The 27,293-nt window shown below is 32.5% G+C and overlaps 4 protein-coding genes across 12 annotated transcripts; 2 read left to right on the top strand and 2 right to left on the bottom strand.

Moving 5' to 3' along the window:
* Positions 1-1,160: 1,160 nt before the first annotated feature.
* LOC126655082 (uncharacterized) lies at positions 1,161-9,605 on the top strand. 8 transcript variants are annotated; one of them, XR_008789455.1, is made up of 7 exons: positions 1,162-1,537; positions 2,262-3,155; positions 4,120-4,205; positions 4,952-5,092; positions 6,173-6,377; positions 7,570-8,573; positions 9,315-9,605. XR_008789455.1 is itself a non-coding variant. In XM_050349079.2 (6 exons), the coding sequence occupies exons 1-6, from the start codon at positions 1,217-1,219 to the stop codon at positions 6,220-6,222; spliced, it is 1,572 nt and encodes a 523-aa protein (XP_050205036.1). In that variant the 5' UTR covers positions 1,161-1,216; the 3' UTR covers positions 6,223-7,253. The 8 variants fall into 8 exon arrangements, 6 of the variants coding, with proteins under 6 accessions (XP_050205036.1, XP_050205037.1, XP_055959558.1 ...); XM_050349079.2 differs by lacking the exons at positions 7,570-8,573; positions 9,315-9,605 and adding an exon at positions 5,490-5,569 and having other exon boundaries at positions 1,161-1,537; positions 6,173-7,253; XM_050349080.2 differs by lacking the exons at positions 7,570-8,573; positions 9,315-9,605 and adding an exon at positions 5,195-5,267 and having other exon boundaries at positions 1,161-1,537; positions 6,173-6,262.
* LOC126655084 (protein CONSERVED IN THE GREEN LINEAGE AND DIATOMS 27, chloroplastic) lies at positions 7,214-9,970 on the bottom strand. 2 transcript variants are annotated; one of them, XM_050349082.1, is made up of 7 exons: positions 9,746-9,970; positions 9,307-9,459; positions 9,093-9,170; positions 8,490-8,585; positions 8,141-8,176; positions 7,635-7,795; positions 7,214-7,554 (listed from the first exon to the last, which is right to left on the bottom strand). In XM_050349082.1, exons 1-7 carry the CDS (start codon positions 9,968-9,970, stop codon positions 7,389-7,391), a joined length of 915 nt encoding a protein of 304 aa, XP_050205039.1. In that variant the 3' UTR covers positions 7,214-7,388. The 2 variants fall into 2 exon arrangements, with proteins under 2 accessions (XP_050205039.1, XP_050205040.1); XM_050349083.1 differs by lacking the exon at positions 8,490-8,585.
* Positions 9,971-15,134: 5,164 nt separating this feature from the next.
* LOC126655085 (probable prolyl 4-hydroxylase 9) lies at positions 15,135-18,899 on the top strand. Its single transcript, XM_050349084.2, has 8 exons — positions 15,135-15,539; positions 15,624-15,746; positions 15,835-15,992; positions 16,428-16,530; positions 17,300-17,395; positions 18,100-18,165; positions 18,248-18,367; positions 18,684-18,899. The coding sequence occupies exons 1-8, from the start codon at positions 15,396-15,398 to the stop codon at positions 18,768-18,770; spliced, it is 897 nt and encodes a 298-aa protein (XP_050205041.1). The 5' UTR covers positions 15,135-15,395; the 3' UTR covers positions 18,771-18,899.
* On the bottom strand, positions 18,745-23,817 carry LOC126655083 (uncharacterized). The gene is made up of 9 exons (XM_050349081.2): positions 23,447-23,817; positions 23,206-23,353; positions 22,573-22,741; positions 22,169-22,424; positions 21,305-21,393; positions 20,476-20,658; positions 20,312-20,397; positions 20,131-20,215; positions 18,745-19,478 (listed from the first exon to the last, which is right to left on the bottom strand). Exons 1-9 carry the CDS (start codon positions 23,667-23,669, stop codon positions 19,344-19,346), a joined length of 1,374 nt encoding a protein of 457 aa, XP_050205038.1. The 5' UTR covers positions 23,670-23,817; the 3' UTR covers positions 18,745-19,343.
* Positions 23,818-27,293: the final 3,476 nt, after the last annotated feature.

Here is a 27,293-nt window from a genome sequence, read left to right on the forward strand (position 1 = left end):
AGTTTTTACTAAATTGTCTCCAACTTAGTAGGAATACCTATCTTTTAGTTTGATTGATCTACAAAATTAAAATACGGTATTTGATCAATATATTATTATTTAAATTTCTATCTTATTATTTTTAAAGATAAAAATTAATAAAATTAAATTAATTATTTAATTATGGTTATTATAAAACCAAAAGAATAATAAATTCAGTATAGAAAAAAATATTTATAACCAAATATATTATATTTACTTTTACAAAAATTCTTAACTAATTTAATATTAGTTATAAATAAAAAATTGATATAATTATACTAAATTTATTAATATGTTCATTGGCGAGTTACGTTACGAGCCACGTGCATAGCACGTAATGCGAAACTAGTATATATAAAAGCACGGGGGACAGACAAATTTACTGAATAATTCTTTTCAGTTTACTACTAAATAAAGGTTTCATAGTCATTAACTAATTAGTTATTTAATTAATCAATATTGTAATTAAAGTCCTAATTAGAATAGGTAGCTAAATTATCTTCAATTTAGTTTTTAGTATGTAAAAAATAACTAAATTGTCTCCAAATTAGTAGGAATACCTATCTTTTAGTTTGATTGAACTACCAAAATTAAAATACTGTATTTGGTCAATATAATATTATTTAAATTTCTATCTTATTATTTTTAAAAATATTATAAATAAAATTAAGTTAATTATTTAATTATGGTTATTATAAAACTAAAAGAAGAATAAATTCAGTATGGAAAAAAAATTAATAACCAAATATATTATATTTACTTTTATAAAAATTCTTAACTAATTTAATATTAATTATAAATAAAAAAATTAATATAATTATAATAAATTTATTAATATGTTCATTGACGAGTTACGTTACGAGCCACGTGCATATCACGTAATGCGAAACTAGTTTTGTAAAAATTTCAAAAAAGAGCGTACCTCTTTGACAAACTGTTCAAAAAGAAGAAGAAGCCCAATTTCAGCCCAACTCGGCCCATAAAATGGGCTTAATTTGAGAAAGAAGAAGTGTGATTCTGCAGTCAGACGTTGCCCCGATAAAGGTATCCAGAAAATGGATCAAACGACACCGTTTATTCTTTTTCGCGCCGAAGAAAGTAAGGATTTGGAAGCTATAACTGCCTTGCCGTTTCACTTCGCTACTTCCTCAATTTAGCTAAAGAAAATAAAGTTTAATAATAAATAAATTAATTAATGGCTCTGTCTCTATCTTTGATCTCTAATCGATCTTATCACCGGAACACCGCCACAATCCGCCGCTACATCTTATTTTCGCACTCCAATCCGATTTTAATAGCTAACTGTTTTTGTTTCAGCACCAGCACTGAGTCGAATCGGACCGAGTTTCCGGCGTGTAACGCGTACGATATTTTAGGAGTTTCAGAGAGTTGCTCATTCGCTGAAATCAAAGCTTCGTTTCGGAAATTAGCTAAAGAAACTCATCCTGACCTCACTAATTCGAATCACGATTCCTCCGCTTCTCATCGTTTCATTCAAATCCTCGCTGCTTATGAGGTACGGTTCATTAATTTCATCTTAATCTTGTATTTTTGTTCTTTACTGTAGCTTGATTATGAACATTTTGTTTTTACTGCTATATAAAGTATTTTGACTATTTAGGTTGTTTACATTACCTAGACGCTAGTTGCATATGTATTTGTAAAAATTGCATACTGCATCGAATTTGCTTAATGAATACATTTTTAAAGTCTAATTATGCGAAAATTCAATAATCGAGTTGATTCTGGCTTTTGGAAAGCTCATAGCTGCTAGAATTCGTTGTTTTTCAGCTTGAAAATTAGAAGGACAAAAAAGCATCTGAAAGGTAGCACATTATTTTAAGGTTTCCTATGTAAAAATGCAGTTTCGTGTCCGAAACTTCAAGTGTTACACGTTTTCGAAACAGGATACGTTGATGTGTCTGTGCTGCCTAGTTTGAAAGACATTTTAGATTAGATGAAATTGTTCAGACAACTGATATAATTTTGTTAGAATTCAAATCTTGCAAAATAATTTATTTCCAACAATGAGTATGCCAATTTTTTTTCAATTGATTGGACAATTTTTTAAAAATTATTCATGCAAGATGTGTGCTGTATATATTATATACATTGTACAATACAATGTACATGTAATGTGGGTAATGCCGTGGTTATTGGTAATTTATCATGTGATTTGGTGTTTTATCAGATGATGTTTTGACTAGTGGTGTAAAGAATGCACTATGTTTGGATTGCAGATTCTTTCGGATTCTGAGAGGAGAGTTCACTATGACAACTATCTTAGGTCTCAGAGAAATGTTGTGAAGAAGGATTCTAGAGGAGGCCCAACCTTTTGCATGTATAAATCTGAAACTGGTCGAATTAAGAATATGGAAGTTGCTGAATGGTTAAAATGGTATAGATTGGCTTTGAATGACATACTGTTAGAGAAGAAGGTGGTGGCTGGAACAAGCTATATTGATGTGCTTGAAGCTGATTTTTATTCAGCTATACATGCAGCTTATTACGGCCCTCTGATCGAGTCTATGAATCTTCTTCCTGATCGTTTTGAGGCCGAGGAGAGGTCTGTCTATGAAACGCCTGAGATCCTACACTTAGTTTCAGGGCGTGATCTTTTTGGAATGGTCTGTCTGGCCAATAAAGTTCCTGAACTGACTTCTCCCGGCATAAAAAAATTGAATTCTTCGGCCTCTATTGGTTTGGGTATCTGTGAGTCTATTGCAGAGACAGGCCTCTTCACGAATTGCAATGGAGTGAATGGTAGTGGATTGTCTCAGATGCACATTGGGAATAGTGTTAGTCACACATCAGATGCATATAGAGATTTGGAATTGCACGTGGATGGAAAGGTAGTTGCTGTGGCCACTAGAGTTCCTCCTAAAATACAAAGTAATGGAGTACAAAATGAAGATGTTCAAGATCAAATACATGTTTTTCTTAATTCAACTGATGATTCTATGCATTATAGAAGTGGCTTTTCCCAGGATTCTAGTTTGTGTAATGAAGTTGGACTTAAGATTCCTATAGGAACTATAACAGGGTTGGGGACCAGTCCTGAAGAAGGATCCTGCTTTGTCTATGATAGAAGTGGTACAAAAACCCACACTGTATTAAAACATAGAACACTGCTGGTTTGTAATTATCTTTCCTGCCTGTTTCCTTTTTGGTTCCAAATTTTTTGTGATAATTTGGGTTTCTGTTTTTATGCATCATCTTCACAATTTGTTTTTCATGTGGAATAACACATAATATAAGAGTCCTGCTTGATTGAATGTCTCAACTGCATATGTCCTGACCTAAATTGAGTGTGCTGTTTGACTGAGGTGGATGGTGGAACAATCTGCTGTGGGTGACGGCCTATGTTAATGATGAAAAGTATTTTTTGTTGTTCTACCATAGTTTATTAGATTTTCATTGTTAGTTTGATTTCATCAATATTGATAGAAAATCACAGCTTAGATGGAGCTAATTTTAATTATATTCTCTCATCTCACTGTGTTGTTTATCTGTGTTCAAAACTCATGCAAGCTGCATATGTTTTATTTTATTTTCCCCTGTACTGTCCTTATAAGTATGGTGAAGATGGACTGCTGTTGTTGGTTTCTCAAAATTCATTACAAGTGTCATGGCATTGAATTAATTGAAAAATAATAGTGAAAGCATGCTAATTCATGTTGTATATATTCTCATATATAATGTTTGGTTTTTCCTTGTTAAAATTTGATCACAACTTCTTTACAAGTACTCTTTGCTATGCTCAAAGTTATTGCCAAAGTTTTATTTTGTAAAGATAGTAAAGTTCTTAATGAGGTGAATTCAGCTGTCACCAGTTTGCAACTTTTAGTTTGGTTTTCTGCAGTATAAATTGATTCCACATGTCATGGTATGATCACCGTGCCATCCTTAAATTTGACAAAGTTAATAGCTTGATAAAATAAGGGAAAATGTAGGGGGATGGAAACGATATAAGTTGCTAGTTGTCATTGTTGTACTTGTATATCAATATAAACTATTCATATGTTGTTAAATATTTATGTTTGCATATGTGAGTGTATTGTATGGTCGTTATTGATTATTAATATTCAAAAATTTCAGGTCAAGCATATGCATTGGTATCCAGTTGAAGAAAAAGTTTCTGTTTGCGAGTGCAGGTGTAGCAGAGCTCGACTACCACCAAGCAGGTAAGTGGTGCAATTTTTATAGTTCTGTTGTCATGGATGAGTTATTTATTTACCTAAGATGCAGCACGTAAGGCTCACCCTTTTTCTCTCAAATGTAAGGTTTGGTGTAAAGTTCCTTCATTATTTTTTTCTCTCCTTGTAATATCTTTTCTGGAATATGTTTCACTGAGGAATTTAAATTCAATTGCAAGTTCTATTTTCATTGTTTTGTCTCACCTTCTATTACAATTTGCTTATTCCAAGTTTGAATATGGGAATAAATTCAGTCTTTCAGATTTCGTTTTCTTTATGCAATCCTGCAGTGGTAATGAAATTTCCATGCTCAACTGCTTGCAACTTTCTTCTTTGATGATCGGTATTCCTGGTTTTAGCTCCTGGTCTTAGCTAATAACGGGCTCTTTCTGTCTTCTTGGCCAAAGGGTTAAACCAGATGATCTAATACTGACATCATATCTTTAAGTGTTTTATAATAATTATGTGGCATACTAGCTGATGTTAAGAGATTTTAGGGATTGAACATGCATGTAAGTAATTCCAATGATATTATACACGTTCATTTGATGTGTCACTGCCATGTGGAACTGCTCAGAAGCTTCCTTCTTGCTGTATTTTCATGTCATGGGGGTGTCAATATTCAATTAATGCCATCTGCATTATCATATGATCCCCTAGGGGTGTGTGTAAATCATTCTACCTACTTAAAAAGTTATTTGCTACTAACTTGTATTGTTGAATTGGTGTTGCAGATTTTGGCTTTTTGAACCTCGCTGTGACATGCATGATGTAGGGGGTTGGTATATTGAAACATTTGGTAGAGATAAAAAAGGTCATACAGTTCCATCTCAAAGGTATTGGGATGGCTTTGATGGAAGTGAGCAATTCGACAGGTAAGTCCAAGACATATGTTCTGTCAGTGAATTTGAGCTTTATCACGGTTCCTAGCCGCCGGCCCTCCACCCTCACACTAATGATTAACCTTTTTGATGTAGAATCCCAAGAGCCAAATACGTAAGAGATAGAGAAGGGAAAAGCTAAAAGGAAAGAAACTTTAATAATCCAAAAGTAATCTTATAAGATCATTGAAAAACATGGATATTCATACACTAACAGCTAATTCTACTACAAATAGGATTAGGAATCTGAAACTAAGAAAGTTTTCTACCAGTACCAGGATAGGATAGAAATAGTCGCTTATTCTTTTGCACTGATTTTAATTCTAGCTTGCCTTATAACTGCAACTACTTTTTCATCTAATTAACTTCAGTTGAACTAACAAATGGACAGCACATATCTAGTTGGAAGGTTAAAGTTGCTGAGAACTACAAAAAAGAAAAGAAAGGAAGATAGAAGATGCTGCTCTTATAGTATTTCTCGACTTCATATTATTTTAGATCTTTCTTTGTGGAATAATTCTTACTTCAAATCAACATTCAGCATACAACTGCACACCTAGTAATTACGTGGGGCATACAGAGGAAACAAAAAAGAGAAGTTGCAAACGGAAAAGGCAGACAAACACATCCAGTAAAACTGAATAATGCATATTGAGTAAAGAACAATATTATTTATTATTGCCTGCCAGAATATTAAACAAGTTTTGAATGTATCCTACCTCAGGAGTTGGACGTTGATTTTCCTACAGAATGTATTTTTTCCATATCTTGATTCTTTTACAGACTTAATTTGATTTGACTAAAGTCTAAAACATAGTTGAACCGCTAAGTGATGGACCAAAATATCAGAAGTTATGGAGCAGGTACTCCTTCTTGAAATGGTAAAAGAAGAAAAGGAAACATGCAATGATATGTATGCTGCATCTTATTACACTTTATACGAGGACCTTTGATTTTTACTTATATCTTAGAAAACCCCATCGTAATCTTACAGGCTTATTGATTTTGTTGCTCATTAAACGTTTGAATTCATAGTAAAATTTGAAATCTCTTTTGTTGCTATTTCGATTGCAGGAGACTCCATCCAGCAATGTATTTACTTGCTCTTGCATATAGATCACTAGATATTGAAGATGTTAAAAGAAGGAAACAAACATTAAGGGGTATTGTTGAAGGTCAGTTGTTTAGAATTCTTCATTGGTGCAAGAAACTGGTTTAGGAGAGACCGGTATGGCCTTTATGATGTTTTATATCTGCTTCACCTCTCTGGCTTGCTAAGGTGAGTCCTTTTGAGGTTTGCTCCTGTGGATTACCCTTTAATTGGCTGGGCAAGTAGCAAATCCTAATCAGATATGACATTCGGTTTACTTGGAAAGACATTCTTGAGAGTTCTCAGGGCAAGAAAGAAAATAATTCCAAAAGCAATAACTTGGGGTGTTAAATATTCTATGTTACAAATACTTTAGGTCCTCACACAAAATGATTTTTTCTTGTTCGAGGTTGAAGATTATTTGAATAATCTTATTTTGAAGACAACTTATCAACATCATTTTGGATTGTTGACAATATAGTAATTACATATCCCTTTTAATTAGCTGCACCATGGAATTACATTTCCTACCCTCTCTTAACCTATTTGCGGGGCTCATGCAGTAGTAGATGGCTTCAGCAGTGTACAGATAAGCGGTTCACTTTGATACTCCTAACTAGATCTACAATCTGATAGGACATCATGGGGGCATGAATTATCTGTTGCAGTCATTATAGTTAAAGGAACACCATTTCTGATCGTTTCTGTACCAAATGTTCTTGAAGTTACTCTAGGGCATGAAAGGACAGGCCATATTATTGTATTTAGAACTCTGTTAATGTATGTAACTATCATACAATTATTGTCCTGGATTTTCATTTGGACGTGGATCGCTGGAGGTGGCTTATGAAGGAGAAATTGGTATCTTTTCTACAACTCGGCTAGATTAATATAGCCCTGCATTGCTGCTTTATATTCCGGTTCTGTATATCTTGTCAGAATAAACTGAAGTCCCAGTTGGGCGTTGCTAACTTTTCTTCCTTAAAAGGGTCTTATATGTTGGCAAAGAAATTGACATTGCTACCTTGAAGTTAAAGAGATGTTCGTTTATTTATCTTCCCAGAATATCGTTCTTGTGTATCGTCTTTCAGAATTTTGAAAAGCTAATTGTTCGTTTAAGATGAAGGGACAAAACCTGTATTCTAATGGACAAAAAATTACAAATTTGTATGAAACGAGGATGATTAACACTTCTTTTCCTCATTTGCTTAGTAGATCTTCCCATTTGCAGTACTGGCCACCAGCTAATGCACGGTAATATCTATCCCTGCAGTAGACTGGTCTTCCATCAGCAGCCTCAGCAGCAGCTGCTGCTAAACTATCATCTGTTCTGACCTCTGCTGGTAAATTAAGCAACTTCTCTTTTCTACAAAATTGATAGGTAAGCGTGAAGATCTAAGTGAAGTGCATAATTGACTCGGGAAGTCAGCAAGCTTGTTCTCTTACCTATACTTTGTGTTGATATTTGAGGAGTCGTCTCTTGTGCCAGAGTGGTTCAGAAAGAAATCTTCTACTGGTGTTGCAAAAATAAAAAGTAACCCTGCTGTAACAAGTAATGCACCTGTTCCAACTAGCGTTTGTTTCAGCAGTTTGATGACTGGTTTAACCTGGAAGTATGAAATTTTCTTATGCAACCCATTTGTATCTTTTATCTTATGTCACTTTGAAATTGGTAAACACAAGAAGCCTAGCATCTACCATCTATATGTGTTATATTAAAAGTTTCAATTTCTTGGTATATGTCCATGTGCTTATACAAACTTGACTGTGTGCATGTGTGCATACTTGACTTGTTCTTGTAAGATAAATGATGTTTCATTGAAGCTTTAACCTACGGTTTTCTTTGCTCGTCTTTTGAGACTGATTTTTCTGATTTTCCTATTTAGAACTTTAATTTTTGTTTGTGTATTTCATAATCATGCAATAATATAGATTGTTCATATGTGCATTACCTTGTAAGAGCCCAACAGTCTATCACGAGCCAGGACCTGCCAGGTGAAAGGGATAATTTATTAGTTTCTGATGTTGTTCTAGTGTGCAAATATAATAACTGCTTGTGCCAGACTTTCAGTTTCAAGACAAGGTGACCTTTGACACTTTTAGGATGTTTGGTATCGAAAATTTGGGTTTCCAGTCAGTCCAATTGTAGCAAAGTGGTACCTTGAGTTTGTAGTGCGTTCTTATAAGATATACCAAATATTATTTTTTTCATTTGCATCGTTAACATCCATATTTTTTTTTTGCTGTTATGCTATTTATGGGACACGAAAATGCATGTTAAGAGAGAGAGAGAGTGCTAACCTCTGGGGGCTTTATGTACATTTGTCCATCATACCAACCACTCTCTTCATATGGGACAACTGCAGATAGAAGTCTATCTCCAACGTAACTCCATCCCTTGATTATATTTGTGGAAATAAATTAAATTTGAAATGGCAGTATTATGGGTATTGTTTTAATTTAATATTATAGGGGCCGTCACTAATACAAAGGTACAAAAGTTTATTATGTAGTTCAACTCGCACATAAATGATATGTTTAATCCTTTGTTAGCGACCTTTTATTTTTCCTCTAGATGATCAAGTTAATTCATGGATTAATCTATTTCCATAATAGTTTTAGGCACAGATGACGGATTTGATTGATTTAAGCAGGCAGTTTGTTTGTTACATGTTACTACCCGTTTTTGGTAATTGCTATTATGCCAGAGTCCAGCAACAAGAGATGCTACTTCAGATTAATTATCAAAACTCCGATGTCAGCTTTTAACAAAACTTGAAAGCTGCTATTGGGTATTCATTGTATGTATTTATATGGATAATTATGTATGCTCACTCCCGAAAGAATGACCTTATTGTCTAGAAATGCAATGAATATATGAAAGGATGTGGGTAATGATCATACCAGATAAATTCGAAGGGTGATTAGTGACACAAGAAGTAGAGTTCCTGCTCCAGCAGCCAGCACAAACCTTAGTGTCTCCTGCTAATTTTGAACAGATAATGAAGTTAGAGTATGCATGGAGTTTACTTTGTACTATGAATGGATTATGTCTAGCCCTAATTTGGTGCTTCACAAATCACACGTAGCATCTCAGCTAATATCTATTGTATCTTACTTTTTCAGGACTGAAACTTGCAGCTGAGATTGGAACTCCAAATACTGTGAAGGTCACTAGCCAGAGACCTCCAAGACGAAGAAAAAGCTGTCCTGGTTCCAGTTCCCCCCATGAATACAAAAATCCATCTTTCAGAGATGTATACTCGTTCACCTGCAGAATTGCGGAAATCAGTAAGTATGTCTTACGCTATATATAATCTACAAATTAAAATATGGCTCAATTAACCAGAATCCTGTCAGGATAATGCCCTCTATATAAATGTCCGTTTCCCATATTTTCCTTGGGGTTTTCAGCGACTTTAGCAGAAACTATGTTCCTCTGATTTATATAGTGAGTCATTTTATTTAAGTCGCATACATATATATGCTGTGTGCCCTCGCACAATTAAGCGTACTTAGAACTCGAGTAGGAATAGCAGCTAATGGAACAAACATACCGGTCTTTGTTCAAAAGGAACTGCAATTTCCATGCCGGGATCCCAGCTTTGGCCTCTAAAGCTGCTTCTACCCCCATCCTTCTCATTCCTTAGAGCCTTGACAGAAACCCTGGCATACGATTTCCGAGCTTGATAAAACTTAATTTTCCATGACCTGTATGTGCTTCCAAGGTTAATTTTCCTTGGATTATGGATTAAAGAACAGTTAACATTTAGCCTGAGCATTTAATCTCAGGTTAAAAATGTACTAAGTTTCTGCAGCAGCCAAATTCTGAACAAATTTTTCCTCTGTTCAGTTGTTTTGGTAGAAATATTTAGTTATACTGATGACTGTTGTTTTCTTGATGACCATGCATTATTACATGGAGGAGAACAATGGAAACATCATTTTAAAGGAGAGTATTTCAAGACAAGAACCGTTTGATTAGTGTGCAAAAATCGAACCAAACCGAACTGATAAATTTGGTTTTGATAATATAAAATATTGGTTATTTGATTTGGTGTGGTTGTGAACATAAAAATATTTAAGTAAGTTTTAGTACAAATAGAACTGAAATAACCAAACTGAATTGGAAAAATTGATTGAACCAACTAGTTCAGTTTATTTATTTTTAAAATTTTAGAATTCTTAAAATTTTGATTCAATTTTATTTTGGAACAAAGCAAATTTTTAATGTTTGCTTTGATATGATTAAAATGTACACGTGGCTTTCTTCAATACCGTTAATTTTGATTGGATATTAAGATTATTGTAACCTTTAGGAATTTTGGTGCAAAGATTTTTATGCGATTGTAGAGAAGCAGCTTGCACCACGTGTCAGGTGTTACCTTGCACGCAATTTAGTGTGCCCTTCGCAGGTTCCCCACAGGCACGAGAGAGGGGCCAAAGTTTGTCCTACTATTGATTGATGTCTTAGACCGAGTGGCTAGTGCTAGCTCACCATTCTCTTTCGATTATAAGTTCAAATTAAAATTCTTACTTTTAGTCCATTTATCAATTTTTAATTTTAATTATTTCCATAAATTCAAATTGGAATAAAAAAATAAATTAAATAGTGCCTTTTATATTGCTTCAAATTAATTCAATGTCTTTTTACTATAATTTCAAACATGAAATAATATGAAGAGTACTCTAAAATCTTTTTTTCAGTCAATTTTATACAAATAGTTACATTTGAAATTGAAAACTAAAAAATGAAATAAAATTGACGATTTTAAAAGATTTGGTTATAAATAAAAAAATGTCAAAAAGATGAGATACTTAACATGCGCTTTAAAAATAATTGAAATTGCATTATTTTCATCCATTTATATATTTTATCAACCATGAAGATGTTTGTAAATTATATTCTCTAGCTGCTTTTGCTATATGATTCTATCACCTTAAATTTGATGTCTAATGATAAATGTAAGATGGATTAGTAGTGTGTAATTTTATTAATGCTAAATTTTCCTGTCATTCATTAACAATAGCAATATATATGTAAAATTGTACTAACATGCAGAAAGTATAAGGTCATCAGGACTTGAATTAAATTGCATGTACTTTATTTAAATCCTCTTGCAAATAGAATTAAAATACGTAGTGTGGTAAAATAGAGCTTTACATATTTTTTCTTAGATATGTCTTAAAAGCTACCGTATTTTTAACCTTTTTTCAATTCCAATCGATCTTGTAAAATTGCCAATTTTATTTTATTTTGCATTTTCAATTTTCAATTTTCAATTTGGTGCCAATGTTTCAATTTATGACGATTTTTTTTATTCTAGATCTAAGGGTAGAATTTATTATATTATTTTCTATTCAAAAAAATCTAAATAAATCCGTCTTTAAAATTTAATGTAAAATTATAATTAATTCAAAAACTTCATTAAATTTAATTAAATCTAAAGATTTATTAGAAATATAATTACTTTTTTAAAAAATCTATAAAAAGGATTAAAAACCATTGTATTCATTTCATCGCCCTCAGGTCTGGTGGAAGACAAACTCTATTCCGTCAATCTACATGAAAGACGAATCATGCCGGAACCATGGTTTGTTTTCCATGAAAGACAAACTAAAACTATTTGTCTTCCACCAAGGAAGACGGTCGAACCATTATTCATCTTCCATGGTCTTCCTCCATGGATGTCGAACCAAAACCATTAGTCTTTCACCACCATGATTCATCTTCTATGGTCTTTCTTCATGGATGTCGAACCATGATTCATCTTTCATGGTTTTCCTCCATGGAGGACAAACCATGATTCACGTTCCATGGTATTTTTCTATAGAAGACAGAACCATAACCTGAAGGAAAAATGAACCAACACCACGTGTTCCATGGATGACCGAACGGTTGAGGGGCGGCGCGAAATCGGAGCCGTTATAATGTTTTTGAATATAAAAAAAAGTGATGTCATTAATTTATATAAAATATATTTATTATTATTTTAAATTTGGGGAGAAGAAATTTTTACAAAGTTGAGATGGGATTGTAAAAGAATTAAAAATTTGGTAGTTGTTTAGACATTTTATCTTCTTTTTTTCAAATGCAAAAAATGAATCATATATGTCCATGATTTTTTTTAAAAGATGTCCATGATTTTTTTTTAAAATCATATGTTATTGTACATGAAATAATACAGCTTTCACATAAATAAATTTTCATAAGAGGTAAATGATCCAATCTAAATAAAAAAATATCCATAAGAGTGTTTTAGAGACCCGACCAGGCATGCCGCATGTGCCTAAGCTCTGTTTGGCGAAGGCTCGATTTTTTTTTCTTCGTCAAAGGCTAAAATTTCTATTAATAATAACGAAAATTACAGGAACGGTTTCTCACGATTTTCCAAACCCTGGGATTTTGATCTCTTTACCGGTTATTACTCTTCCTCATCGACATATCTGTTTTCTGGGAACATGGTTAACCAGAAATTATTATGTTCACGATTCTTCATCCACCGATGCAGAAAATGCTCCAGTTTTCCATTCTCATATGAGGCCAGAAAGTTTATTAGCAACAGGTCGGCACGAAGTGAATAAACTATTAGGAAAGATGATGAGAGCTGTAAAAATACAGTTATCGAATAAGGCTAAACTAACCACCATGGGTCACCCAAATACATAAGTCAAAATAACTAGATCTGAAAATAGAATCTAGTTAAAAGATAATAATAAATTACAAATCGAAATAATTACAATAAGAAAGCCATAAATCTAAGATCTAAGAACAATAATTAAGTTGAAAAGATCTACATTTGTTAGTAAACCTTCTAAGTAGACGATTTTTTGCAAGACCTCCATCTTAGAAAAAGACAATACTCTATAAAAATAGAACTCATAAAGAATAGGAATTTAAAATGAAAAAAAAACAATAAACTTATTTATATGATAAAATCATTTATTTTATATAATTTATAAGAAGATTTGAATATGAGAAGGTGATTTTTAACCAAAGATTGGCCAAAAACTACCTCCCCAAAGAGGAGACTATTAGCCTTTGTGAAAGAGGAAGAAAGAGTTGAGAGATAAAAGTTTAGAGAAAGGAAGAAAGAGTTAGAGAGAAGAGTTAGACTTTGAAAAAGTTAGAGCGAAGGCCCGAAATATCGACCAGAATTTATCAAAATTTTAAATTAAATCGAACTGAAAGATAAATTATATCACATCAAAGTGAATTGAAATTTTTAATTTGATTCTATTAAAAATCAATTTTTCTATTTACTTATTTGATTTTTATATTGAATGTAATTTAAATATTAAAAATTTATTGTCCAGTATCATATATCTACTAACATATTTATTTATTATATATTGTTTAATTTATTTAACTATAATTAAAGATTAGAAGCTCAATTTATAATTTTAAATATTACTTATAGAATATTTAGAGTTATTTATTCATATTTGACTTCTATATTTAAATATTATAATATACACATCAAATATGAGGATTACTATTTTTTTAAAAATACAAAAATAAACTTACTACAATGAGATATTAATGAATAGTAACTATATATATTAGATTTATTAAATAATATATATATATATATATATATATATGTTTAATTTTAATTTTAATTTTTTAAAAAATAAATTTTCTAGTTACTTGTTTGTCTATATTATTCTTTAGAATAGCCAAATTGAGCATAAAAATCGAACTTCTGTAAAAATGTATATCGGATTATATTATATTTTTCAAATTACTGAATTATTGTCAAAATTTTAATTTGATTTAGTTCGTTTTTTTCGCAATCCGAGACCCCAGCCCTTCCTCATTGATTATCTGCCGTTAAGGAGAAGCAACAATTCCCTCAAGTTGACGTAGGTTTCGTGAAGAAGAAAAATTTACATGCACGGGTCTGTCCAGATATCAACCGTGAGCCCCACCTACATTTTCTTATCTTAACGGAATTGACCTAAAATTGACACAAAATAAGGATATCAAAACCAGCAAACGGAAAGATCCTATGAGCTTTTAATTGTTTTTTTTTTTTTCAATTTTTAACCCCCAACCCCAAAAATAGTTAATGGGTAGGTTGGTTACAGCTCCTTTTATTTGAATATAATATTTAAAAAATGAAGTTATTAATTTTGTTTGTCTTGACTCATTAATTACAATATCTCACAATTGGATTCTTTTATTATCTAAATTGGGTACTATGTGTTCAACATTAAGATTTGATACCAATGAGCTGTAGCTCAAATAGTATAAGCGCTAGGCAGCAAACTGTTAGATTGTGGATTCGATTTCTCCCACAAGCGCTCCCCTTTCTCAATTATCAAAAAAAAAACATTAAGATCTAATAAGATTTAAGTTGTAGAATTACGGATAAAATACATTAAAAATAAAATAATTATAAATTTTTCAGCAAGTAAAAAGCTATAGCATTGTAGATTTATTATTTTGTCATTTTGACTTTTGGTACTAATATTTTTTTCAGTATAAGGTGCATAATGTGTCACAACTATGAGACCACATTTTTAAATTTTTTTACATTCATATCAATTCATATTCGAGCCAATTAAATATTTATAAAAGATAATTCTCTAACTCCAAATTTTAAACGTACATATATATGGATACAATTTCAATATGTAATTTTATATATTAATTAAACATTTAATTAATTCTATTCGACATTTAAATTAGTCAATTATTTCAACGTTGCCTAAAGTACACACATATCAAATTATCATTGAACTTATAATTTAAATAGTATAAGCATTGTGTGATTTTTGTAGAGATCGCGGGTTTTCTCTCCTAAGTGTTAAAAATTTCTCCTTCTTAATAAATAAAAAAACAACTATAATTAAACAATAAATTCCACACCATATTAGTATTTTAGATTAAATATAAGATATTTATATTTATAATTTAATGGTGATGTTTCTAAATTCTAACTAAATTCCCGCCTGATCATGACTTTCTTCCCTTTACCGTACCGACTGAAAAAGAAAAAAAGAAAAAGGGAAGAAAGTCTCTGCCTGGCTGACAATTCCACTACTACAATTCCGCCACCAGGCGGAGCGTTGAACAGAAAATTGAAACCTAAAATCTTTCTTATTTAATTTATTCATTCACCAACGTACACAAACACACACAGATTGTGACAGCCATCGCAGTTTAATTAAGCAAAAAAAAAGAAGAGAAACTGATCATAAATGAAGGCGAAAGCAGCAGGAATTAAACGGAAATGGAGTTTGAATTTGAATATGAAGAAGACAAAATTAGGGTTACCTGTTGCATTTCTATGCTGCTCGTTCTTCTTTCTAGCTGGTCTTCTTGTTTCCAATCTTATTTCTCAGGTACTTCATTATCTCATCCATCAATTTATTTTTTTAATTTTTTTCGAAATTTTTCCGGTTGATTTCAATTGATTGGTTGTTCAGAATTTTGATTTAAATGGAGATAATCAGAAAGGAAGAGGGAGGCCTCTTGAATCGATGAAAGAGTATGATTTGTTGCTTTCTGGAGATACTGGAGATCATTCTCTTACTCTTATTCCTTTTCAGGTTCTTTTTTTTATTCTTCTTTGGAAAAAAATAGTTTTTAAATTGAATAGCTGAGATTTTCTTTTTGTGTTTGATTTTGTTTGTACAGATATTGAGTTGGAAACCGCGGGCTCTATATTATCCAAATTTTGCAACAGCAGAGCAATGCCAAAGCATAATCAATATGACAAAGCCTCATCTTAAACCCTCCACTTTAGCTTTGCGCAAAGGCGAAACTGAAGAGAACACCAAAGGAATCAGAACAAGGTATCTTTATATTAATATAGGGTTATTCGAATATTAAATCTTAATGTTTCACTTTGTAGAGATTTGATTCCATTTTGTAAAACGTTGCATAACTTTTCGCACTTTTGCATTGTGTAGCTTGTAGTTGTTAATAAAGTTACAAAGTATGTACAAAAATTACGCTGTTTTGTATAAATTATAAAACATCACAAAACAGAAATGTGCTACTCGATGCCAAAAAATTGGAATGTGCGATGGAACATTTCAAAGAATGAGATTCAATCGCTACAAAAGTGAAACTTTGAGATTTGACATCCAAATTAGCGTTATATTGAATAAAATACTTTCATTATTTGTTGCACTTCTTAACTCTCAAACTTAATCAGTGAAAACAATTTATCTATAGAATTTTTATGCTGTTAGCTTACTTATTGCTGTCATTTTGTTTGGAAACAGCTCTGGTGTGTTTGTTAGTGCTTCTGATGACGAAACTGGGGTTTTGGAAGCTATTGAAGAAAAAATTGCAAGGGCTACAATGCTTCCAAGGGACCATGGAGAGGTAATTTTCACTCCGAAGCCTGTCATTTTCAAAATCTGAATCTTTCATCAACATGATACCTATGTTCTTGGTTTCCATCGGTGTTGAATGTAGTTTTGTCAAATGCATTTGCATATACCCTCATCATGCAATTATTTGATCATAGAATGTATATTAGCGAGTGGACACTGGAAATAGCTTAGCAGGTGCCTCACTAAGATCCATGAGATAAGTTTTCAGTAAGGTTCAAACATGTGAAATCGACATTTCCAAAAATTTCTATCATTTCTAGCTAAGAGATCTTCTGAAAATTCATATGGATCCATGGCCTTTTCATCTACAATACACATGTCCATGCGAGCGAATTATTTTGAAATCAAGTACTTGTTATTCTTGATATTTCCTGAAATTTCCTTCTTGCCCTTCTTCTGCTCCTCTTATGGAACTAGTTGAGCTTCGTCAGTAATAAGAAATGGATAAGCTTGGAGTGATAAGAAATGAATTAACTGTGTTCTACTTTCATTATTTGAAAGTCTTATCATTGGGAAGAGCAAGTCCTGCAATTTCATTTACAGTTCACAATTTTTGCTACTGTTAATTTTAGTCATATCAGTCTCTTGATAATTTTATTCATGTCAAAGAGTAAAATTATGCACATATCCATCTGTTTTAGACTTCCAAGCAATTAGCACGCATTCATTCATTTATTTGTTTGTCATTTGCATTAAATTAGTTAACCTTTTATTTCAGGGTAATTTTAAAATTGTCTGAGGATTACACCATGTTTCAGGCATTCAATGTTTTGCGTTATGAGATTGGTCAGAAGTATAATTCCCATTATGATGCATTTAATCCTGCAGAGTATGGTCCGCAGAAGAGCCAAAGGGTAAGTCTCTTTCAAAAACGCAGATTTTCTTTCTGCTTTATTTTAATCCAATTATATGCAGTTTTATGTGTAATACAGGATGCATGTGAATTTGTGAACAAAAACATCAAGAAATAAATATGTTATTTCAATCTCCTTTATTCTGCAGTTACATGGTTTTCATATATAAATTATTTAATTTTGGACTGCAAATTTGTTGGAACTAATTAGTTTAGATATTACTGTCATCAAATAGGACAAATTTATGAGCAAAGTGTCTCAATTGTTCAATTTTCCACCATCTCATAAAATAAATTCCTGATATGAGAACCTTCACTGGGATGGTCCTTAATGCTCAATTTGCTCATATGATTTCGCATTTTATTTCAAAAACACAATGGCTAGCTATATGCAGGAGTGCTACAAAACAAATGGGTCATTCTTCCATTGACATACTTAAAAAAAAAATTGTGTTTCTAATGATCGTCAAAGATATACATATATAGTCACCTAATATGGCCATGAAGAATTAACACGTTGACGGTAAACTCCAACTCTGTTGTTTAGCATATGACCAGGGAATACAAATTTTCTAAAAGTATGTTATCATGAGAAATTACTATTTAAATCTTGTAGCCTTCTTTGGTACTTAAATATTAGATTAGGATCATGTAGAATACAAAAGTTCAAAATAATCTTAGACCAATTTGACCGACTTTGTGCAGGTTGCTTCTTTCTTGTTATATTTATCTGATGTAGAAGAAGGTGGAGAGACCATGTTTCCCTTTGAGGTAAGATCAAAACCTATTACATATTTATACCTCTCCTTTTGATTGTAGGTATATAGACGTTAATCCAAATTTTGTTCCGCAGAATGATATGGAAATTGATGGAAGTTATGATTTCGATAAGTGTATTGGTTTACAAGTGAAACCACGCCGAGGGGATGGACTTTTATTCTATTCACTTTTCCCAAATAATACAATTGATCCAGTAAGCGTTTCTAATGCTATATCATGCAAAATTTCATTTAAACTTGCACCAAACATGCGCCAAAATTTCATTTAAAAACATGTAGTTTCACCGTTTTCCATTTCAGACATTCACCGTGCAACATTTCTGTCCATACCCGATCCAATAAGGTGTGAGTAGTAATGTAATTGGCACATGTAAAGAGCCTGTGTGATGAGCTTATAAATAAAAGCTCTGTTAGACTGTTAGTGATGCAAATTTATGATTATGGCATAAATAGTTTATTCATCTTCTACCGGTTGTATTGATAGTGATGTTTGGTTAAATGTTTTTGCAGACATCGCTTCACGGAAGCTGTTCGGTAATCAAAGGCGAGAAATGGGTAGCTACAAAGTGGATTAGAGATCAAGTACAAGAAGATTAGAATATTAATACTTGTAAATTTACATGTCTATCTGTGCAATGTTCAGCAGCTCCCAAAATTTTGTGTAATTCATTATGCTGACATCAGTGGCATCTCAAATAAAGCAAATAAACAAACTTTACTTCTTAATCTAATTGTCTCCAAATCAAAATCCTAAAGCATAACAACTCAAATTCAAAAAAAAAAAAACAAATGAACACTCTGAATGATTTTTAACTTTAACAATTGAATTTAAATTATCTCCAGGTAAGATCCCCCTTTTGTCTCTATGTAATACATGCACAACCCATCTGCTAGTTGAGGTATCGCCTTTTAAATGACTTGCATTTCTCCAAGAACACATAATCTACACAGCACAAACCCAATGCGCCTCCTTGTTTATAGCTAGCTTGCCAGCAAATAATTACGAGGCCAAACGGCATTGATAGTTGGATTCATTTTTTTGCTCAATTTGATCTTAAATGGCGCAAAGATCGATACCTTTTTGGTAGCTTAGCCTGAGGTGATCTTCCCCCAGTGTAGCTGATCCGTACCCTTGTTGTGCTGAGCTTGATGTAGAATGAATTCTTGAATCTACAACTTGTGCCAGTTTTGGTGAGGTTGTTTTCCCAATCGCTTCAACAAATGCATGCAACCAGACGCTAAGAAAAGCGCAACAGCTGCAACTGCAATCATAGTAGAATTCTCCATTTTGTGATAATAACCTCTCTGAAATATTAGAAATGGAAAAATAAGTCCATTTTTATATACCTAAGATAAGATAGGAAAACGACTGAACTGACCATTAAGAGATCATAGATATAACTAAGCCTGCAGTGATATAAACAACAAATGGCCACAGGTAAAATCTACTAACACTAACAAACTTACTAGTAGAGACTAAGTAATCTAGGGTAAAAAGAAAGACTCCCGCATCAAATTATCCCCTCAACTTGCACGTGATGGGTAATTAGCACTAAAATTAACTTTTATTGTCAATTAGTCCCTTGAACCTCTCAATTTTTATCAATTAGACCAAATGTATCAATTTAAAAAATAGTTGTAAGGGGCTAATTGACCAAAAAATTAGATTTATCGATCGTAATTTGGGCTAATTGATAAAAAAAATTAAGGTGTAGGGGGAATGATTGATTAAAAAGTTAATTTTGGTATTGCTCATTACTTACAAGTTCGGAGCGCAAATTGATAAATTTACATCTAAAAGCATATCAATATGAATGATGTAATTGCAATCAATATTTAGTCCATTAATGAAAATATAAGCACATTCATCAAGGGCCTGCCGGAGGTCCGTGTCTACAATGGAAATGGAAGGAAAAGATGCATAATCCCATGAACTCATGTGGTGACAGCAACTTACTTGAATCAGCAAACACAGAATAGCAGCATTTGCTGGAGCTAGAGAAAGACTTATCATTCCTCCACGCAAGTCATTTGGCACATGCCTATGCACCAAACAAACACAAACCAACTTAAAATCCCTGCGATAACATCAACATAGTTACAATACGATGCACTGAGAAAGCAATATTTCCGCTTACATGGTCCTCAATCTTGCAAGTGAAGGTATAATGAGGCCTACACCAGCATGAAATAAGCAAAATAATGATACTAAAACTCCAATTTCCTGCATACAAAGACCAAGTATGAGAAGGCAGCACTATAACTAAAATTTATATCTTTTAAAGATGCAGTAAATGAATACCTGGTAATCATAAGCCACAATTGACAAGGCAAAGCCCAGTACAAGGAACACATATACTAGGCAATCTTCAGTTCGAAGTGATGATGGACCAGTCAACAGCCATGGAAATACTGTGCTTCCCAGCATTCTTGCACCCAGCAAACATGGATATATCAATCCTAGATTCACTTCTCTTCCATCAGCCTGAGTTCACATGCAATAACAAAAAAATTCTTCCATCGATAAGAATTTATTTTACTAATTGATGATTCAAGTACAATGTTTTATATACTTTCACATTGAAAATAAGAATATAGAGTAAAAAAAGTATGACTTTCTGAAAAGAAACACTCCCCTGAACTTGAACCAATATGTTCTTGGCCATATAGTTACAATTCAGAAAAGCTATTCTTTAGGGTTCAATACAAGCATAAAGGTCATATAAAAGCAATAAAACTAGAAGAATCTTGTTTCATGTTATTGATTCAAACTGAGTTTACAATGGCCAACTAGGAACTTGGAAGCCTGCTTATTTTCCCACTTGCCAAGGCTTAGTCCAACTTCAGGTACTACAACTACACGTAAGCATTTACCAAATACTGTGTCTATGATTTTCCCCAATATCTTCAAGTCGCAAACAGTGTATAAATTAGGGTCCACAGCATTTCATTATATTTTCATGTCATAAAATTAAAAGTTAAATGTTTATATGACATAAAGAGATTCGTGAAAAAACAAATTATCAACAGGGTAGGTACACTTAGCAGCAGGATGATGGGGAAACTAAGATACCAGAAGCCAACAGGGAGACCATCAAAGAATCTTTCTTTCTAGTAAAAAAATCACGTACCACCAATGTTGGGGCCCAGAGAATCCAGAATACTGCAGTTGAGAACTGAAGGCACGCATGCGCGAATCCCAATAGCCATATTCGTTTATCTGGGGGAACATTCAAAGGTCACCAATGATAAGAGCACATTATTATATATAGCTATAAGCTAATAATAATACTAAATGCTATGAATTAAGCTCCCTTCATTGCATTCATTGCATCTATAACAATGCACATTTAAAAAAAAAAAAAACTCACACCGCCATGCTAATATGTTCACGCTGGACAAGCATGTATAGATGCAACCAATTTAAACATTGAATGCCATTTATCTTCTACTTAAAACCAAAACTGGTGGTCAATTATACATAGATGCACTAAGCCAAGAATACTGCAAAAGATTGAGACTTCCAAAAATCATTTGAATGTAAACACAATAGTAAGAAAATAGATGCTGAAAATATAAATGTAAAAAATTATAGCAGAGACAATGAACGTAAGCTAGTGACTCGCAATACTTCTTGTCAATAAACAAAATGTTTATGTTGCCCTAATAGGCAAACAATATCACTACAACTCAGCCAAAAAGTGCCAAAATTCTCAGCTTTTAGAGATTTTTATTCCAATGCAGTCGAGCAGCGATTAAAAGATATAATCTAATTGAGATTGAAGTTAGAATTATAATCTAATTGAGATTGAAGTTAGAATGAACAGACAGTAGATACCATCAAAAGCACAATTTATAACTCAGGATAGATCATTGAGAATACAATTTCAAACAAACAAGGCCATTTAGATATTTAAACCATCAAATCCAAATTTGTCAATTGATCCAGGAACTTTCATGGGATGAACAAAAAGAACATAACAAAGAACTCTTACCACTCAATATATGTGTGTAAGATACCCTGTGAAATTGAATTGCTTCACTTTGTGACGCTTCTTTCCATCCTTTGCTCACACATATGATACCTATCATCGCCAGAAAGACTGCTGCAGTATAAGATGATTTGATCCCTGTTTCTGGATTACTACCTAATAACCAATTTCCAAGCACCTGGCTTCCCATAAATGCCGCTGACTCAAAGAAAGTCATTAGCCAAAATGTGCCGCTCAAAGTATCTTGTCCATATCCTTGCTGCAATGATGAAAAATAGGAATTCAGTCTTATATTATCTATGATCATGGAAGCTTTACTAGAGATACAGGCCTAGAATGTAACACGAGATTTTTAAAGCAACTTGCAATGTTAAAGGGACCCACAGTCAAAATTAGGTAAGACGAACCTTTTCATTTTCTAAAACTACCCATGCCTCAAAGCTGAAAGAAAAAATTGCAGTGCCTAGAGACAAACATATACTTGGAAGCCAGAAAGTCGGAGGCGATACAATTCTCTTCCATATACCAACAAAGAGGTGGAGTATGCAAAATATCAAACAAACTTTCTTGTGGCCTCTACAAAGAACAAAGAGAAAGTCATTCAGCCGTACTCTTAAAATTCACTACAATGTCTAATAACAAAGTAATTGAGCAAAACATTCCTACGAATAACTATTTTTCTTTGAAGTTTTAATTCTTAAGATGCCAGCCAAACAATACTCAACTTCGCCCGCTAATTTTCCACTTAACTTAGTTTTTGTAATAAGATTTCTTCCAAAAATCAAATCAGTTTTCGGCGAATTCTTTCTAAACAATTTCATTCAGTTATAAACATCAAAATATTAGCAACTACGAATTTTCCAAACACGAGTATTCACTGAATAGAGTCGATTTATCGCATTTAAGACTTGCTAAACAAGAAACTGAGCAACAAATTAAGTTAAAAACAAAGAATTACTTCAACAAAATAATAGTAATTTCATCAACAGATAATATAATAGAAACATCAAAACAAATGAATAAGTACAAATTTAGCTTACATAGAATCAGAAAGCATCCCTAAGAAAGTACCGATAAGAAGAGCAGCTCCAAATCCAACACAAAGAGACGACACAGTTTCCTCTGTACTCATTCCGTATAACGTCACCGTTTCATATTCACCAAACACCGACCATAGACCTTCCATCACTAGCCAAACACCAATAAAAAACGAACAATTAAACAATTAACCAGACAATAAAACAAATTCAAAGCGGAATAATGTGAAAATGTTATAATTACCGGAAGCGAGAGAGAAGAGGAAGACAAATTTCCGCTGGAAACGACGGTCAGAAGAAGACGAAAAGGCATGACCGGTGATAGATTGAGATTTGTTGCTGTTAATATTATTTGATTTTGAGAGATTTTTAGGGAAGAGAGCAATGGAGAAAAAACAAGAGATGAAAATGAAGATGTAGAGTGATGCATTTGGTTCCCAAATTGAGCTCTCCATTACTACTCCCATTGTACTATCATATATAATCGCTCCTCAGATCTGAAAATTTGATTGAAAACTGTCGCCGGAGAAGATGATTTGATTAGTGTTTCACTCTTCAAGTGGCACACTACTGCGGTTCTTCGATTTATTTCTATTAGCTTTTTTTCATTCGTGGATTTTTTGATTTGGCGAGGAATTTAAATTCGTCCCATGAATAACAGTGACGAGACTTTTTACTTATTCGTGATCAGATGTACTTGTTTTTCGCGACCGTTTTTCGGCATTTTGGTGACAACTTGGTTTAGGAGTAACAGCAAGTAAAAACTGAAAGTAAATAAAAAAGTATAACCTCGACATTTTTAATACTAATTTAAATTTTAAATTTAAGTTATCTAATTTTTCTTATTTATTAGTTTTATTTTATACATTACAAAAAATATTCTAAATAACGTTTTTGTATAACAAATTTACAACAATTTTAACTAATAATTAATAATTAGTTTTATGAATAATATACAATTCGGCCGCTTAGTTTATTTTCAGTCACAATTAATTTAAAAATACATAATAATTATGAAAATCACTGATAAATTATAATTTTTTTTACTAATTCAATAACTAAAAATAATTTTAAATAAATAACTATTAACAAATTTGTGTTATATTTTAATTTATATTTAAACCGATTTAGGGTAAAAGAAAATTGAGAAACTAAATTCTACTTTATTTCAATCAATTAAGTTGATTTTAATAAAATATATTTCCTCTATCGCATTTTTTTTCTATTTTTTTTTAAATTTTTGATATCCAAAAAGAATGTCTCTTTTATATCATTAACACATATACTTTTTACCCTTAATTTTAATGAGTTTAATTATAAATTAATGAATAAAATTAATAATATTAGCTGGCTATATCATATTTATAAAGTAACAATGAGGGATATAAAAAGATGTCTATAAAATATTTTATGTTTTTTAATATATGTGAAAATAAAAAAAATGACAAATAAAATGGAATGGAGGGAATATAGAATGTAGATTTGATTTTTTTATATGGTCTTTCGTGATGGTAAAAATTTAAATTAAATGGTAATTGTCCTCTCAGCTTGTAAGCAATAAATTTGATTTTTTTTATCAATTTATCTTATTTTAGTATATTAATTATCACAGGAGGTGAGTAACATGCATCGAATCGAGTGTGAAAATAGGATAACTTGATGAAAAGAGCCAAATTTATGACTAAATTGACTATAAAAATAATATTTGTAGTAATTAATCATCGTTTGCAAGTTGAGAGTACAAATTATCTCTTAAATTTTAAAAAATTTAAATAATTCTATTTTATGTGTTAGTAAATCACATGGAAAGACATTTTTTGTGTTAAAAATAGGGTTAAATGCAAATTCATACACCAACTTTGACCTAATTTGCAATTACAACATAAACTTTTAAACTTGGCAATGTCGGTAATCAACTTTCATTTCTTGGCAAATTGATACACCGACCAATCATAAAACGACAAATGGCGGTTTATTACAATGTCCACGTTAGTGTTTTTTGAGTTTGGTGTATCGATTTGCCAAAAGTGTAAAGTTGGTTACTGACATTGCCAAGTTTCAAAGTTTATGTTGTAATTGCAAATTAGGTCAAAGTTGGTGTATGAATTTGCATTTAACCCTTAAAAATATGGCTGAAAGTAAAAAAAAAAAACCTTATTTTTTTTCCAAAAAGTACAAGACAGTCTTTTAATTTATTTTTGGTACAAATTGACTCTCAAACTCTTAAAATTGAACAAAAAAAGCTGTCATGACCCAAATTATTGAGCCGCAACCGGCGCTAGGGAACGGGAGTAGTAGCTCCGGAACCCATAGCAAGCCTCAAATCACTATTAATTTTTTTCCGCAAATAATAAACAAATAACACAACACAACGGAAGCAAATACACATAATACATACAAAATATTTACATTAACTGTTTAAACCTCGCGGGCTCTAGTTACCGTACCGTGTACGAACTGGCCTCACGGTACTATATACATCAGTTAATGTCTTAAGACATGTCACCGGCATCTGGGGCCGTGAACCACATATATAATATATAGCCTACAAAATATATAAACAAGACAGCAAATAATATGTACAATCAAAATGTATTGTTGTCTAGACTACGACTCTGTCAACGCGGGACCACTACTGCAGCATTCACAGAAGTCAGAAACTATACATACACAACGGACTTCTGGACTTCAAAATTGGCTTCTAGTTAGGTCCACACACTAAGCACCTGAAAGACATCAAAGGTGAGGGGTCAGTATTTGGGAAAATACTGAGCGAGTTGGCATTTACTAACGGTATTATTATAAAACATAACATCGCATTTCAAGAAAACAATAATATAAAATACATATAAACAGGTATTTGATCCGTACGAAACTAATATCCTAGCATGCGACATAACTTTCAAATCATCAAATCATACTAATCCAGATAGTCCGATCCGGGAGTACTCACACTCTATCCGTCGATCGCGGCCTATCTCTTAATCCCAAAGTGTGAGTCCAACTCACTAGATACAGGGACTCCATACTACACCGTAGCCGAGTGCTCACTCGTATCGAATTCATTATCCAACTTCGAAATTCATATTCAAATCATACTATACATATCAACTCATTTCTCAATGCAAACACACTAGACTAACTCGATACTGGTGATCACACAGCCTATTGACACACAATAGGTAGCTAGTTTCTTCAGATCGCATACTAGTTCTCGTATATAAACTTGGTAGAAACATATAACAATTAATCAAATCATATATTATGTGATGCGTAAAAACAGTGTATATATATATATATATATATATATATATATTTATATAAAATAACTTTAATATATAATACACGAAAGTAAAGTGCAACTTACAGTGACCGCAATCCAATCAATGACGTGGTCTATGAAATGATATGCCCTTGCTATCCCACGTCTACTGACCTCTCTGCTTGCTAACACGTCTGATACATAATAATTAATGTTTAATAATTAGACGTGAACCTCGTGTATAATACTTTAAATTCTAGGGTTATATTTTATTCTTAATATTATTTGTGAACTCGATATTACTTTATCGTATTCACGATATATCAAACTCTATTTCTCGTATTCGAGAAACGTATACTATCTTTAACGTTTTCCATTATCGTTGCCCACGTAAAACGTCGAGCTAAAACTTCACTGTTTAAATTATCGGGGTCCTTAATCATTTTTAGGGTCTAATATTCGAAATCATTCCGATGAAGTTTTAAGGAGTTTTCAGGACAATGAGCAGGTGCTGCCTGCACACTGACACTGTTTAGTAAAGCGACGGTCTCTCCCAATTGAACCGTTAGATCAAGATGAAATTTGACAGAGGCGTTTCTAAGAGGCAAATCTATAAACTGACCGTTGGAATTTTGAATCTGACAAGTTTTGAGTAGTGTGCGAACGCACACAATAAGTGTGCGAACGCACACCCTAAAATTTAAGGAGTGTGCGAACGCACACTCAATGTGTGCGAACGCATACTCGTGGTGCACGGTCGTGCACCACGCGCACAGCCCCCGGAAAGTCGTTTTTCGGGGCTTTTCAACCATCCCGTAGTGCTATACAT

Source organism: Mercurialis annua, linkage group LG7 (genome assembly GCF_937616625.2).
Source record: "Mercurialis annua linkage group LG7, ddMerAnnu1.2, whole genome shotgun sequence".
NCBI classification, from domain to species: Eukaryota; Viridiplantae; Streptophyta; class Magnoliopsida; order Malpighiales; family Euphorbiaceae; genus Mercurialis; species Mercurialis annua.